At 42.5% G+C, this 17,341-nt stretch overlaps 1 protein-coding gene across 1 annotated transcript in view; it reads left to right on the plus strand.

The window, feature by feature from the left end:
* Positions 1–15,451, plus strand: part of dagla (diacylglycerol lipase, alpha) — a 39,915-nt gene extending 24,464 nt beyond the window's left edge. Inside the window, exons 12-20 of the mRNA XM_083969348.1 lie at positions 874–951; positions 1,254–1,334; positions 1,548–1,690; positions 4,235–4,303; positions 4,398–4,470; positions 4,925–5,136; positions 5,870–5,996; positions 10,468–10,637; positions 11,778–15,451. Of these exons, the coding sequence (XP_083825474.1) occupies positions 874–951; positions 1,254–1,334; positions 1,548–1,690; positions 4,235–4,303; positions 4,398–4,470; positions 4,925–5,136; positions 5,870–5,996; positions 10,468–10,637; positions 11,778–12,909 (2,085 nt within the window). The 3' untranslated portion in view covers positions 12,910–15,451. The remainder of the gene's footprint in view (positions 1–873; positions 952–1,253; positions 1,335–1,547; positions 1,691–4,234; positions 4,304–4,397; positions 4,471–4,924; positions 5,137–5,869; positions 5,997–10,467; positions 10,638–11,777) is intronic.
* Positions 15,452–17,341: the final 1,890 nt, after the last annotated feature.

Raw genomic sequence — 17,341 nt, forward strand, 5'->3', positions numbered from 1 at the left:
CTAGTCAGATACTATTATAGTCTCATGTGGAGCCAAGAAAAACTTTGTTTAAGCAAAAAAAGCTGCATGTTGATAACTGCCTCAGGACGAAGTGTCAGTCATTTCAGTGTGACTATTAACTTAGATATTAGAGTTAGAGAGTGAGACTGGTTTATGGAGTCAGGATGAGCACACATACTGTCATCTTATAGTCTTATTGCTCTTGGTATGTTAAAGGGATAGTTTTGGCAAATTGGCCCATTGCCATAATCCCTATAGTTTTAGGAGTAGGTTTATTACCTTTAATTGTCGGTGCAAGCTATTTTTAGAATGGCGGAGCAGAGCCGTGAGCTGCTCAGAGCTACGCTACAGAGACAATGCAGAGACTGCTTGCTGAAAAACTGCCCCCGACGGGAACGCACATCAGCAGTTTTGCATGAATTTACCTCTAAAACAACTCTGTCTCGTAACGTTACGTTATTATCTCATAGCGTGGTGAATGTGCAGGTCACAACTTGTCCATCAGAGCGTTTTGGAGTTGTTGGCATATGTATTTGATGAGTTTGATGAGGGAAACCAAGAAATCCCATTAGCCTCCGTAGCGTAGCTCTGAGCAGCTCTGCTCCGCCGTTCTAAAAATAGCTTGCACCGACAATTAAAGGTAACAAACCTACTGCTATGACATTATTATTATTATAGGGATTATGGCAATTGGCCAATTTGCCAAAATGTTGAACTATCCCTTTAAAGTACAGCTAATGCTATATAACAAAAAAAGACATACATGTATATTAATGGTATTTTTGATTAGCTAGCCTTATCTGTGCATTTTCTTTGCTCTATTTCATCTTTTGTGCATATTATGTCTTTTTACATCTCTGTGATGTGTTTCAGGATGCCTTGACTGATCTGACGGGCGATTCTGAGCGTTTGCCTGTAGAGGAGCAGCATGGGACGTGGCTCGGCCACAAGGTGAGAGATTACTGAGTATTATATGCGTGATAGAAAGTGGTTTGAAACAGAAACATCTCCTCTGAAATGTTCCCTCTTTCAATTCTCCTGACCTCATTTCTCACAGTTAAGTTTCAACTAGACAGTCAAAGTGTCCCAGACTCTAAAGGTCAATTCAGTTGTTAATAGGAGAGCGAAAACTATGGATATTTTACTAAGAGATGACGGAGACTTCCTGTCTATAATTCTTTCTCTCTCTCTTTCTCCCATTCCTCCTTCCCACCCCTCTCTATGAATACCTTTCTTTTTCTTTCCACTTCCAGGGGATGGTTTACTCAGCAGAATACATTAAGAAGAAACTGGAGCAGGAAATGATCTTGTCACAAGCCTTCGGGAGAGACTTGGTACATGACTCAGTGTGCTGGTTCAGTATTCAACATTGTCTATAATCTGTCTTGGATTAACACCACTGTACTGTAGCTCTTCATCTGAACATGAACCCTAACCCCAACTGTTTACAAAGCCTTCCTCTGCAAACAACAGTAGAGGCAGTTGGTTCAGATAATTATCTTCACTGTTTTGCTCCGAGTGTTAGTGACTGTGACTTTCCCACGCAGAACAAGGGCACCATGCACTATGGGCTGGTGATAGTCGGCCATTCTCTGGGTGCAGGCACTGCTGCTATCCTCTCCTTCCTGCTGAGACCTCAGTATCCCACACTTCACTGCTACTCTTACTCTCCACCTGGTGGCCTTCTCAGGTGAGTCAGTATCTCAGTGTGTGTGTGTGTGTGTGTGTGAACTGCAAGATGCAAGTTAAAGGGATAGTTCAACATATTGGCAAATTGGCCCATTGCCACAATCCTTATAGTCATAGCAGTAGGTTCGTTACCTTTAATTGTCGGTGCAAGCTGTTTTTAGAACGGCGGAGCAGAGCCGCGAGCTGCTCAGAGCTACGCTACGGAGGCTCATGGGATTTCTTGGTTTCCCTCATGAAACTCATCAAATACACAATCCAACAACTCCAAAACGCTCTGGTGGACAAGTTGTGACCTGCACATTCACCACGCTATGAGATAATAACAGAACGTTACGAGACAGAGTTGTTTTAGAGAGAAATTCATGCAAAATAGCTGATGCGCGTTCCCGTTGAGGGCAGTTTTTCGGCAAGCAGTCTCTGTATTTGCCTCGAAAAACAACTCTGTCTCGTAACGTTCTGTTATTATCTCATAGCGTAGTGAATGTGCAGGTCACAACTTGTCCACCAGAGCGTTTTGGAGTTGTTGGATTGTGTATTTGATCCGTAGCATAGCTCTGAGCAGCTGGCGGCTCTGCTCCGCCGTTCTAAAAACAGCTTGCACCGACAATTAAAGGTAACGAACCTACTGTTATGACTATAGCGATTATGGCAATGGGCCAATTTGCCAAAATGTTGAACTATCCTTTTAAGTCTTTCTGTCTGAATCCAGAAACAGCAGGAAATGATAAAAACCTGATTTATGCATAAATCCTGTGCATGTTTATAAATTCCACTTGTGTTTAACTCAAGTGTGATGGTTTGGTTGTAGTAGGCTGTTGTCACGGGTTACACCGAGGTCAACGCTGTTTACTGAAGGCCTGGCTCCGTTGCAGCTGTTGCTCACGTCACATCTGTGCTAAACCTGAGAGTTATATCAGACCTGATGTAAATATTTTTGCTCAATAGCGCTGTGAATTTCCAGTTCAACAGAAATGGTTCTTTTCTGTGTTTACACCAGAGATTAAACACGAAGGTGGGAGGGACGTGGGTTAAATTTTTTTGTGCACTGGTGTCATTTTTTTGGAACACATTCATTTTTCTTAACCTTTTATTTTATAATCACATTTGAAAACCTAGAGGCAAGAAGTCACCACCAAAATATCTGTTACCTAATGATATCAAATGTAACGCTATAATTGTTATAGAAAAGCTTGTACGTCTTTTCATAACGCAGCCAAACAGTGACAGATTTAGCCTTGTATCTGCCATAAAACATAGTATTTATTAATTTGAGATGACCACAACAACATAATTTTTCCTGTATCATCAGTCTAAAAAGAGGATATAACATCCTTAAATGTATTGGCCTGTTGGCTGTATCTTAGAATTTAAAAAGAAACAGGATGTTGTTAAGTGTAAGGGACCAAAAGAAGTGTTTTTGGCCTGTACCCATAAACTGTTGTTTACACTTTCGTTTGTCTTTTTTTTCCCTTAACAGAATCGTTTATTTCTGGTCCAGTGGTTCACAGTTCATTAGCATTTTGACTGTTCACACTGGAACGATATCTAACACTCCACCATGCAGCTGGCTGCAGTTTTAACTGTGTTTGCTATGCAAATCGTGCTGAGAGAGAGGCTGCACCAGGAGATTACTAAATGCTGCAGTGCATTTTTTTGGGCTTTTCATTGAAGTCGAGACAAAGTAATTTCTCAGACTTGAGTTGGAAGACGCTCAGGTGACAAAATAAAGACAGAAACTACAGAAGAGTGGAGAACAATGCAGATGCTTTCACACAGAGTTCATGTCAAACTCTTTTCAAACACCAAATGAGGGAATATCTGAACCGACTGGTGTTTCCCATAACAAACTGATAACAGGAAACACCCAAAATATCCGTCCTCAGGGGACACACACTAGTTACAGTAGATGAACATGATATGCTGTGAAGATACAGTGGAAACGTCAATCTAGAGGTGTCACTGGCACCGATGCTGTCCACATTTATAACACTGCACAGGGTCCTTTGCATCTCGTTTGCAGTTCTGTACTCGTGTGTAGATGCAAACTGGATTCATCAAATGGACAACGACAACGAACTTCCTCCAGCCATAAAAATAAAAGTCGGATTCTTTTCTTTGTTCTCGGTTGCCCTGCTCAAAAAGCAGCGACACTTAAACCTGTTTTAAAGACGCCCTCCTATTTTAAAGTCTGACCACACTTGTCCCTCTTTACTGGTCACCTGTTCACATGCAAATCAGGTGTGGAAGTTGTTTTTCTGCTATTTGGAGCTTTCTCTGTTGAATTGGTTTGTTTTTTGAAAAAGTTTCTCTTGCTTATTTTCAAGCATTATGCATATAAAAGCATTCACATTCATAGCTACATAGTATGTACAGACAGATATGTTCCTTCAAATATGTCCAGCATGTTTAACCCATGTTGAATACTGTAGTCTGTCATATACACTTTTTGGTTTTACATAAGTTTGATGCTTGTTATATCAGAACAGATGCATGCACAGTTCATGTTCACCTCATTTAACCTTTGTTCTTTCTTCTGTTTCCCCAGTGAGGATGCCATGGAGTACTCCAAAGAGTTTGTATCATCTGTGGTATTAGGAAAAGACCTGGTACCAAGGTATATTTGTCATCTAAATCCACTGCTCTGTGATCAACTTCACCTTGCTGCAGTGTTACCAAACACATTCATCTGCCTCTCGTGTCTCTCGCAGGCTCGGCCTTTCTCAACTGGAGGGTTTCCGACGCCACCTTCTGGAAGTCCTACAGAAAAGTAACAAGCCAAAGGTGACTTAATCCTATAATACGGGTAGAGGATGATGATGATGCACCGTTTGTACCGCAAAAGCATCAAAGAAAATGATAAATCCTAATGTTGCCAAGAACAAAACTGTCATCTCGCAGTGATAAATGGGAATGCATCATGGACTGTCGCCTCTTCTACAAATAGTCACTGATAATAATAGGTGATTAAATAGTTTCATCACATTTCCATCGATCAAAATCAACAAGATGAACCGAGCAGCATCACACCTCGGCTGTATTTCCAACAGGCTTCCCCACATCCAACACTGCAGCAGTTATCTCTGCTGTAATTGAAGCATCATCTAGATAGATAACCCCTGGCTGTTGCAGAAGAAACATACAACATACAGAAGATAAATTTAGCTTCAGATGTGTTACGTTATGTAATACTTTTTCTTTTTCTTTTTTTCCCTTCTCCTTCTTCTTCGCAAAACAGTGGAGGATCATCGCGGGAGGCACCAAATGCATCCCCAAATCAGAGCTTCCACTGGAGGACGAGGACCCTCAGGCTCAGCCGGCAGCAGCTCCCCCCAGCAGTCGCCTGTGGCTCCATCCCAGTGACCTCAGCATTGCCCTTTCAGCCTCCACCCCCCTCTACCCTCCCGGCAGAATCATCCATGTGGTGCACAACCACCCTCCAGAGACATGGTGAGAAAATTGATTTGAAAGCCGTGGGTAGATCCGAGCAATTAAATCTCCAAATGTTGCTGTTTTTTGGGGTTTTTGCTGCAGATTCCACAAGTGAGTTGTGTTAGTGGCTCTTAAAAGCTTGTCTTTGAGCTCAAAGCATACATTTTTAAGCGTACAACTCCAGTTCACAAATGGGCAAGTGGTTGTATAACTGATGCGTGGACACTGTTTTTCCTCAAAGTAAATCTTGCATTTGTTTCACACCTGTGACATAAAAGAACTGGCAGCTCCGTGGGAAAAGGCAGCAGTGTGGGTTTAGAGTGTGTCATGCGGCACTGCCCTACTCTTCTGTTTTGCACTCTGCTGTGCTGCCTAATATTATTTCATTTTATAACCCTCCTGTCTTTTGCACCCATACGTTTTCATACCTGCTTGTTTTGCAGTTTTTGCACTGTGTGGGAAATGCGCCCACCAAAGCACTTTATTACCTATTATACCCGTACACCTGCTTATTCACGCACTTACCCAATCACGCACTAAGTCGGTCGTGTGGCGTCTTGTTCTTACTCCCTCAACATCTGAGCATGTGCTGGTTTCTAAAATAAGATTATTTGTAATGTGATTACTTGGATTGTGCTTCCTCCTGCTGTATTGTTCTGAAGGACACTGGGACAGGCTGTAAATCAGCATGTGTTCACTTTGTCTTTGGCCGTGACTGACAGGCTGCCTCTCCCTCTTTTTCTCCCCGTAGCTGTGGTCAGGAGGAGCCGACCTACTCAGCTCTGTGGGGCGACAACAAGGCCTTCGATGAGGTCATCATATCACCCGCCATGCTTAATGAGCACATGCCCCACATGGTGATGGAGGGTCTAAACAAGGTCTGTGTTTTTATATGTGTGCATGCACATGGTTGATGGTTGAAGTGACGGTGAAGCGGCTTTTTATTCTTGTTCCCGATTTCCAACACTGGGTGACTGAATCAGTGGGTGATGAGTGTGTGTGTGTGTGTTTGAATTGGATCGAGGTGTAAAAAAAAAAAGAAGCTGTTATCAACAATTGTTCATAAAGGGGGATACCACTGTTTAAAACTGACATGTGTGTGTGACGCATGTATTTTTTTTATCAACAATTTTACAAACAGATCAGCTCCAACAAGGAGGCTGATGTGTCCTAAGATGCACAGTTATCTGTGTTTCTATAAACTGGCATTTAAATCTCAATCCTAATTTTTACACATTCAGTGGCATTCCCCTTTAAAGGGTTAGGTCAACATTTTGGCAAATTGGCCCATTGCCATAATCCCTGTAGTCTTTGGAGTAGGTTCGTTACCTTTATTTGTCGGTGCAAGCTATTTTTAGAACGGCGGAGCAGAGCTGCTAGCTGCTCAGAGCTACGCTACGGAGGCTAATGGGATTTCTTGGTTTCCCTCATCAAACTCATCAAATACACAATCCAACAACTCCACAACGCTGTCGTGGACAAGTTGTGACCTGCACATTCACCGCGCTATGAGATAATAAGGGAACGTTACGAGACAGAGTTGCTTTCGAGGCAAATGCAGAGACTGCTTGCCGAAAAACTGCAGCAGCGGTTTTGCATGCATTTGCCTCAAAAACAACTCCGTCTCGTAACGTTCTGTTATTATCTCACAGCTTGGTGAATGTGCAGGTCACAACTTGTCCACCAGAGCGTTTTGGAGTTGTTGGATTGTGTATTTGATGAGTTTGATGAGGGAAACCAAGAAATCCCATGAGCCTCCGTAGCGTAGCTCTGAGCAGCTCATGGCTCTGCTCCGCCGTTCTAAAAACAGCTTGCACCGACAACTAAAGGTAACAAACCTACTCCAAAGACTATAGGGATTATGGCAATAGGCCCATTTGCCAAAATGTTGAACTATCCCTTTGAATTTATGTCCGTTTACAAAATTCCTTTTTGTTTTGGGGGCGTTTGGGAAAACCGATGCATGCGACTCGTCATTAACCTGCAACTGAACACACCTTTTTGTTTTCTCCACATTGCTCCAGTCTCAAAGCATGGGAACTGTTCACTCCCGGTTGGTGTCATGGTCTCTCTCTCTCTCTCTCTCTCTCTCTCTCTCTCTCTCTCTCTCTCTGGTCTTTCTGAGCGTTTTCCGTCATGCACATTGAACATCTGTTTTGATAACAGGGTATTAATGTGTATGTTTGCATGTGTCGGATCCACTGTGGGGACTGCCCTTTCTCTCTCTGGCTGCGGAGTTATAGTTTGCAGTGCGTGTATATGTACAGTATAGAGGTGTGTAGGTGTGTAAGTGTGTGTGTGTGTTGATGAGTGTGTGACTAGTCTGTAGTGTGATACCTCTGGTGTTTCTGCAGGTACTGGAACCATTTTGTCCCCTGTCTGAGCAGGAAAACTTGGAACCAGAGGAAGTGGAAGTCAGTCAACTCCCCTGCAGTACAGATGTGCTCATAAACACACAATCAGAATTAAACTCTCCCCCTCTCCCCTCTGATCCCCCCTCCCCCACCCACAAAGACTCGCCGTGTACTGCCTCTCTCACAGAGACTGAGTCCGTCTCTGTTTCTCTTACCGCTGCTGCTGCTGCTGCTGCTGCTCTTCCTTCTTCTTCTTCTTCTTTAGATGCAGCGTCTGTCGTTTTTCTTCCTCCCCCTCTAACAGACTGTACTCCTGCCCCACAGCCGTGCTCGGTCTCTGTTCCCCCACTTATTAACAGCCCCTGTGACTCTCAGTGTGGAGCACTTACAGCTGAAGATGATGATGATTCATGCATTCCAGCACAAACCCAATCAGACCCACCCAACTCTCACAGCACTGGTGTGGGTCTGATTGTTACTCCTTTTTCTGAGAAATGTAGTTTACAAGTGCCAAACAGTGCTTCAGACTCTACTGTATAGACTTTATGACACTCAGTATTTACCTGGCTTTCATTAGCCACCATGTTTACCACAGTTATCAGTCAGAGCGGTCATCTCTTCAGTTTTAATTCACTGCCAAACACTTTAAAATAGTCTTTAACACCACTAATGCTGTGACTAAGCGGAAAGGCCGAGATGAAGTGATGTCTCATACCCGTGAAGTTCCACAGGAGACACATTTTGCCTGATGTAAAATTGAGAATATGCTGTCAGTCCGTGGAGAAAGGGCCGTAAAAGTCCGATATCTACAGTAACAAATTCATCAAAGATGAGGAGAGTGTGTCATCTCCTCCCAGGACAGAATCCACAAACGCCTGCAAAGCATTTTAACTGCTGCAGCAGCTGAGAAATCTGAGTAATCATCCTCCCTTGCCATCAAGCCTTCCTACTAGTATTATTGCTCTTTCCAGTTACACATAAGCTGGATGCAGGCAAGTCTGGGCAAGTTCGCTGGAAACCGTGAGAAGGCGTTCCAGGAAAAGCAAGAAGCAAGGAGATTGAAATGAAAAGAATCTGAAACAGTTCACAAATCAAGATGGGGTGGTAAATTAAATGGCTCCATTAAGTTAAATGAAATAGCTGCTGGAATAGATCTCAGGTTTATGTTGTATACAACAGCGCATACAGTAAGTTTCTAATCTCTTTAAACCTCTGTAAAAAAGTAAAAGAAAAAGAAAACCGAGCCTGTCCACGTCCAAACCCACCTGCACTCTTTTCTCCTATTAATGAGATTCTTCATCCTTAATTTCAGCTCTTCGTTCTTTTCCACTCCTCTCATAGCTGCGGTACATTTGGTCAAGTGTTGTGGCATGAACTTGGTAACTCCGCTCCCCCCAAGTTAACAAGTCGTCTTTGTATTCACAAAGTTTCCATGGTAACCTAATTTCTCTCACATTAGCTGCTCTTTCTTCCTCCTTGGCTGGGTCTTTTTTCTCAGGAGCTGCAGCTCTTCTCTCAAGATTTCTTTTCCCTTTTCTGCTTTCTGAAAGCGCACATTCAGCTTTTCCTTGGTCATAATCCCTTCGAGGAACTGTCAATTACTCATCAGCTGCAGACGGTGCAATATAGGAGGAACAAATGTGTAAATATCAGGACTGTACTCGGCTCCGCTATTCTGCTGTAAAACCGAATCTGACAGATTTCTAATTTCTCTTTATTACCCAGTTGGTACAGTTGAGAAACTCCAAAACTGGAATTATATTTTTAATGTTATCAACTGTGCATTTCATAATGCTTTGTCATAATGTTCTTTTATAAATTATATATAACATGTCGCTCCATGGTTATAGGGACTCTGCAGTACATTGTTGCATAATGCAAAAAAAAAGAAAGAATGAAACTGCAGCACAGATTTCCCTCCATGGACTCAGAGTCTCATGTCTCGTTTTGTTTGGATGTTTTGCTATAATTTGTTGGTTGTTGTGCCTACAAATGCAGGTGATGTGTGTGGTGTTGTTAGTGCCAAACATTTTTGTTGTAGTTTGTCAGTTGCAGCAAACTTGTCCTCATGTAACATTGTCATGTTCTCATTTGTGGATAATAACCATCTGCATCACATACTTATTAACATGTTAATTTAATGCCATTTTTAACATTGTTTACATTCATTTTCACTCTTTTCTGTTTTATTTTCCATCGTTACATGTATTTCATGTCATTTTATGTGTGTTCCAGTTGTTTTTACACCACAATGTTCTTTCACCGACTTATTAAAGTTAACATGTTAATTGTGTGTTGATGTGATTTGCCGTTAATGTTTGTGTTCCTCTCATTTTTAACACATTTTAACACAACACAGTTAACAAAGAAATGTAGTGTGACATTTTTCTTGAGTGGTTTTGAAGCTACATACTCTGATGGTGTGTGTTTCTTTATCACACTGTCGGTCTTGTGCGTTTCTTTCTCAGGCATCATGACTTCGCTGTGGGTGTTTAATGTCAGTTGGAGTAGGTGTGAGCTTACCTTTAGATTGCACTTATCTACACTCGGCTTTTTACCACTATAATGATGGATGCGATCATATCTGCAGTTAAATATAGATCAGACCAAGGGTGAGCCGAGATGCGTAACTAGACATTCTTGGATTTATTGTTAATGCATCCATCTATTGTTCATTTATTCAAACCTTTTACAACATTTTAACATTTATCTGTCTGTGTATGATGCATGGGCATTCAGGCTAGAAAGAAACACTAATTTCTTTGTCTGCAAAATGAGCAACATTTTTTACACTTTATTGATTTAATGCAGCAGTTATTGAATTATAAAACTGCTTAGGGAGATTATTTTTTCTGATTTACTAAGATTATATATCTTTCTCTATTAAATTGCTTTTCCTTCCATGTGGATTCCCAACCTTCCCTGCTCTCTTGCTCTTATCTTACTTTTTACCCATCGAGTCACGTCTCTCCGTTTGCCTCTGTGCTTGTGACAGGTGCTGGAGAACTACAACAAAGGGAAAACGGCTTTGCTGTCCGCAGCCAAGATCATGGTGAGCCCCACAGAAGTGGACTTGAACCCCGAGACCATGTTCATGGACACGTCAACGACTTCTCAGCAGCCGACGCCCACAACAACCCACCACCGCAGGAACAGTAGTGTTCGGTTAGTACACCAGGCACCGCTGTGGGTGTTGTCGGAGCCTCAAAGAATAATACATACAACAATGTGTTTGAGCCTGTGCACTGCAAAAACTCAAAATCTTACCAAGAATATTTGTCTTATTTTTAGTCAAAATGTAATTTCTAGTCAAAACAAATTTCATTATACTTAAAATGAGACTCATCACATTAAAAAGTAGCTTGTTTTTGACACTTTTTTTTACTTATTTCAAGCATATTTTCATTTGAAATAAGTAGAATAATCTGATACAGTAGTAGAGCAAGTTTTTCTTTCTTATTAAGCACAAAAAACTGAAAATTAGTTTGAAACAAATGACAATTATCTAAAAACAAGTGCATTTTTAGGTGGTGAGTCTTATTTTAAGTGGAAAGAGATTAATTTTGACTAGAAATGAGATATTTTGACAAGAAACAAGACAAATGTTCTTGGAAAGATTTTGAGTTTTTGCAGTGTATGTTCAGTTTCTCTGGAGCGAAACCTCCTCCTAAACTGTCGGGGTGCTCATGGGGGACATGTCTAATTTTAACAATCTAGCCAGTGCTAAACAATACTACTGCTACTAACTATGCTACTTTATTGTTTTCTCAAAATTATCATTTCTGTCTGTTCGTTTGGTTTAAAAAAAAAAAAAGACAAAAACCATTATTACGGTAAGCAAAGCATGCTAATACTAATTTTGCATAATGTGCTCCCTTCTCTCATGCACGCATGCACGCTGTCTGACCACAGAGCAGTTGCAACGTATGGTAGTATTCAGTTCCCACCTCGTCCTCTCTGGTTTAGCCCCTGTCCAACGTCAGTGTGATCTAGTAGTGGTGGTTAAATGATATTATATCTCTGTATTAGATGCTAATACAAGAGTATATACACACTAGGTTACACTCCCAGTCTCCTTCTCTCTGTTCTTTCTTCCATCTTTGTAACGTTTCACTGGTGTTGATATTAGTCTGTAGACTCTAGATTTGGTTCATATATTAACACTTTCCAGTTTCCCCCTCTTCTATAACCCTCCGTATGTTGTTTTGACCCGTTTTTTATGTCTGTCTTGTTGTGTTTTCGGATCCCCTCTCCCCTTCCTTTCCCTGCCGCTACTCTCCAACCCGTTCTTCTCCTCTCCTCTAGTTCATGTGCCCAGTCTGAAATATCTCTGGATGGTTTCTCTGAGTGCCCTCCTCCCCCAGTGCCTGTAGTGTTGCGCGGAGCACGCGAGCGCCTGGCGGTGGAGCTGAGGGACCGCAAAGCGCCGCTGGCCGTCATGGAGAGCCTCTCGGACGCCGAGTCCCTCTACAGCCTGGATTCCCGGCGCTCCTCGGCGGCGCTCCGGGGGTCTCCGATGCTGGGTAGCCTGCCGTTCCCTTTGGACGCCCCGATCCCGGAGGAGAACCCGTCGCTCAGCTCCCGCACCGAACTGCTGGCCGCCGACTGCCTCTGCCAGGCGACGCCGGAGCACCTGGGAGAGGTCGGGCCCTTCTTCACCCCGATGGAGGCCGGCTCCACCCCGGAGTACGGTCCGATGCGGCTCTCTCCGGCCACGCCTCGCTACAGCGGACACCATTCCCCGGCTCTGCTGAACCAGAGCGCCTTGGCTCAGCCCATCAAGCCAGAGCTGAACGCCACCAACAGCCCACAAATGCTTCCTGACGGGGATAATAACCAACAACAGATTCCTGGTGTCTACAGTCCGGGGAGCACTCCCAACGCTCCGCTCAGCCCTCAGACCGGCTCTCGACCGGTGTTGGATACGGAGGAAAAGGAGGAGGACTGGGAGCTGGAGACGGTAGAGGAACAGTTGAGGGCAGAGACCAGACCGGCAGCTTCTACTCCTCCTCCAGCCCAACTCTCCAACGGGAACCCCAGCCAGGCGGTGCTGGAGTTCGCCCAGTACCTAGACTCTCTTTTCCGACTGGACGGCAGCAGCTCGCCGCCTCTGGAGCTGTCTGACGGCGAGTCGGAGTCGGGCCGCGGCTCCTTCAGCCAGGGCGAGTGTCTCGGAGACGGACAGCGGTTGGACGACAAACAGCTTCTGGCCAGAGCAACGCTAGAGCCCAATCTGGTCCCCAAGCCCCCACGCACTTTTGCCGGGTCCGCCGATCCCTCTTCGGGCATCTCCTTGTCTCCCTCCTTCCCTCTGTCGTCGTCCGAGGAGCTCAACGACCTTTCCCCCGGCGAGGTCGCCCCGCCGGTCATACACTCCTTACGAACATCTCCCCCTTGCCACTGCCCTGAAGAGAACACACTATCATCTATGGTGTAGTGTGACCCCCCTCTCCCCCCCACAGACTCTGATGTCCTTTTTTGCCCTAAATTGAGAGGTGCAGTCATCCAAAATTTGAAAACATATCACAAATACATGCATGCAATGGAATGCAGTCACTCATCAGAGATCCAACGACTGATCAGCTCACAAAACTGTTTCCATTCTTCAGGTGTCCCCCTCCTCCTCCTCCTCCTTCTCCCCTCCTCTGAACGCTGTTTATAGCATTTTCACACTATTGCAATGACTTAGAAAACAAAAAAAAAGATACCTCTCTCTGCATGCCAGGGGGCTGTGCTGCTTTTGGGTGAATATAAATAACTGTAGCTTCACGATGCCATTCCAAAACAATGTTGTCTCACCCACGTAGGGGACGCGTCAGCATTACATCAATTCCCTGACTTAACAAGAAATCAAAGGGAGTTAGTTATAACTGAGCAGGGATTCAAAAACTAACACTGTAGAAGAGGTTAGCATAAGGCACATCATCTGGGGTTGATGTACTGTACAACTTCCTGCACCCTCGGAAGCTCCAGAAATTTTTTTGTCCAGCTTTTATTTTGTTTTTATTTTTTAACAAAAAAAAAAAAAAAATCAGGAATGTGAAGATGGACATGTTCGTCAATCAATAGAAGTGAGAAGACATTACGAAATGTTCCTCAGGTCTATAGAGAATTGACTTTGAGAAAGAGAGTATGTGTGTTACATTGGTGAGAATTCGTGTGTCTTAAAAATTTAGTGATTGTGACAAAGTTATTACAGACGCCTATGGATGTTTTTGAGTCTTTTGTTTACTCTTTATAGTGCATGAAGACATTTTTTTTCTTTATTTTTGAAGAGAAATTGTCACTAAGCCACTTAGATTGACATTTGAATACTCTTGCACATGTCATTTTGCTCAATTTAGCCCCCTTTTGCCAAAAAATTTAATACACTGTATTGCCAAATGTATTTATGAGGTGTAATTTTGTATATGTATATGGATATTGCTTTATTTAAACACAAGCTAAGATCATTGTCTCCTCCCCCATAGCCATACTGTTGGATCCCATGTAGACTGTTACACAACAACAATACCACAGAAAAGATGTCATCCTCCTGACCTGAAGACACTGCCATGGCTTTCATTTTGAAAACACAACCTCGTCACCTTTTGGGGTTTGAATGAACTCGCAGTCCCAACCTCATAACTACTGTACCTGTACTCTCTTTGGAGAGCTCTTAGCAACATGCCCGGTGGTCGGGGTCTGCATGCTTTATGCATTTCAGAGTAGCATGGCTGGTGTATAACAAGTTTTGTCATTAAGTCACAGTAAATAAGCTCTAAACATGAACATACATGTAAACTCAAAACTTTTTAAAAGGCTTATAAAAAGCGCCCAGGTCACCTGACAGGACCAAACTGTGTATCCTAAAAGTGTCCCAGGATATCATTTCTCTTGTTCTCAAGGTGCTCTCGGTCATCTTGGATGTCAAGGTGTTTGCTTCCCTTTAATCTGGTTCATCTCAAACATGCTTGAGGTTGGACCGAACGAGTAAACGGGCTCGAACATTACAGTATGTATGCCGATTCTAAATACTGTACGTGGTATACAATCTTCCATATCACTCTGGGTGTAACAGGTGGCTCACAATTTGCATTATTTATTATTGTTAATGTTGATATCACTTTTATTGCTATATTTGATGGTATTATTATCCTTATTGCGCTTTTAACAGATTGGTTTGATGTCAGTGGTTTTTAATCTCAGTTTTTTGGGGACAGTGTGGGGAATTTTTTTTTTTTTTTTTTAGACTTTCCCAAATGTAAGGAGTTCTATATTTCAGCTTTTTTTCTGTCCGAGTGGAAAAAAGTATGTGACATTCTCCCATGGCATGGTGACAATATGCTCTTTTTACAAATCCTTCATAGTGGTGAGACATGCTGTAGAGAGTGACAGCCTGTTCACACTGACCTTTCGGTGCAGCGCCGCCGCCATCCAAGCCTGGAGTCACCATAGTGATCTTCACCGTCTCTATTTGGAACAAGATTCGCTGTGGTTTACTCACAGCAGACGTTTCCAGCCAGTTTCCAGTCTGACACTCCTCACATCATCCTCCTGCCAGGCCCCGGTTAGTCTCTCACAAAGATACGCTGAGGTTGGACGAGCAGTTTCCGACTACATTCACTAGCTTTTTGCTTGCGGGCGGTCATACACTAAACACTGCTGAAAGAAAAAGCACTATAATACTTTCCATCATGATGTGTACAGCACCATCCTCTATGTGTAATTATTTATGCAGATGTCTAAGAAAAAAAAAAGATGAATTCCAATAGAGTCATGTAGAAAACAAATATATAATAAGGAGATAATGACTATATAAAAAAAGATGTCAGTATTGACATATATTTAAAGAAATATATTTCATTTGAAAGTTATTTATTCTAACTATTGGCAGATTTACAAATTGGTCTATATTGAAAGAAGAATAATTCAACTATGTCTTGTCCATGTTTACCTGGTTTGCTTCCCCTCCTTTCCTGCCCCACAATGAGAATGTATTTAAACCCTCCCCCTCACTGCCCTGCCTGTAATGGAATAAACTACAAACTATGAAATTATATCTGAATTTCTGTCAAATCTCTTTGAACATGAGCTACTGATATACAGTGTAATATAGTTATAATGTCCCAGTTTGATCTGATTGTTTTCATCCCTGCTTCAAGATTACATGTTTCTGTTTAGCTTGCGTATGTAGGCTATATATAATAAATAGAAATATATTCAAGTTACTAAGAGTTTAACTGCAACATAAATCTCCTGTTTGTGAAGGTGTTGAATCAATGTGCTGAATGCTACTGGTACACTTATGCAGAGAATGACTCAGATTAACAGACTTTGCTCAAGTGTTTGTAAAAGTAATGACTTTTGATGCCAAGTACTGTTGAGTGTCCTACTCGGGAACCAAACTCCAGCCAAATGGACCCATCCTGAAAAAGTTAGTGCTTCAGATTTGATGTAAAAAAAAAAAAAAAAAAAAAAGTGTCATTAGTTTGAGAAGTGCTGAGTGCAGTTGGATTTTGAGTAAAGACTGCATGAGTTGTTCAGAGCTATATTTAAGCACAAGTGTAGGTGCAGTATATTGTGAGCATACAGCAGGGCTGCTACTGTTGAGCCTTATGGAGGTGTCGTGAGTCAAATGACATTGTGTGGATTGCAGGTGTCTCTGTTTTACACACCTTGGACCTGACTCACAATATACAGAGCAGAGCTTTTGCAAATAGGGAGAAAGGTGATGACAGTGCTTGGGGCCCATAAAAAACCCCAGTAGCTCAATCTGTCTATGACTAATTTATTCTGCATACAGTATAACCATGACTAACAATCATACAAATGCTGCATCAGCATCAAAACATGCAATATTCATTAAACACGTTTTATTTTCCAAGCAATAACCCCCTGCCTTCTTAAAAAAAAGAAAGAAAATAGTTTAGTCCATGCTGGAGCAACAGTAGCCCCTGTAAACGCTTGAGACAGTTATTCATCATGACAAAGCAAGTTCTTCCTCTGCAGATCTCGTTAACCTGGCCGATATAGGTCGGGAACTGGTTCTAGCTGGATTTTCCAGCAGGGTAGAGCTGACTGTCTGGTTAAATTGAGCAATTGGAAGTGAAGGAACATTACCAATGAGTATAGTCGTCAAAAGTGTTGATAGATTCTATCAAAGCTTTAAAGAAAAATATACCCAAAGACTGCAGGTTTCAGTTCTACTACTGGTGCTTTCATCCTCCAAATGCAAGACTGCAGCACAAAGTAGAAATGCAGAAAGAGAGAGAGAGAGAAAGAGTGCCGTGGAGGGTGCTGACAGGGTGTGATCTCTGTCAACATGGGTATCAAACCCACAACCTTAACGTCCAGAGTCACGCATTGGACAGACAGATCTAATCCGACAGACACCTGACCTCCTCTCTCTCTCTGAACACTGACATGCAGGAGCTGTCAACCTGTTTGCGTGCATTTGTGTGAGACAAGTCAAAGTAAAAGTCAACTTTTTTTTGTCACTGCTACATGATCAACATAAATTTAAATTGTGTTTCTCTCCATTCACGGTGCTGTTATAATAAATACACACAATATAAAAATATATGGGACACACACATTTACTGTGTGAAGTATGGGTGTGACATTCTGTTTGAAAATATGGATGCAGATATGAAGTTGAAAAATGGATGTGCAGAATAGATATGTGCCATTTTTGTTCTTGGGTGTTAGTGAGAAGTAGTGTCAGAATAAAGCGACTGGTGCAAATAGTCATCTGTTCGCCAGTAATGGTGTCATAGTCCAGAGTGTGGGGGTAGAGGGCAGGGAAGAAAAGGGGAATTGGGTAGAAGCTGGAAGAGAGTTTAGTTTCCTTACAGCCTGAGGAAACTGAACTCTCTTCCAGCTCTACC

This window comes from Trachurus trachurus (genome assembly GCF_905171665.1).
Source record: "Trachurus trachurus genome assembly, chromosome: 3".
NCBI classification, from domain to species: Eukaryota; Metazoa; Chordata; class Actinopteri; order Carangiformes; family Carangidae; genus Trachurus; species Trachurus trachurus.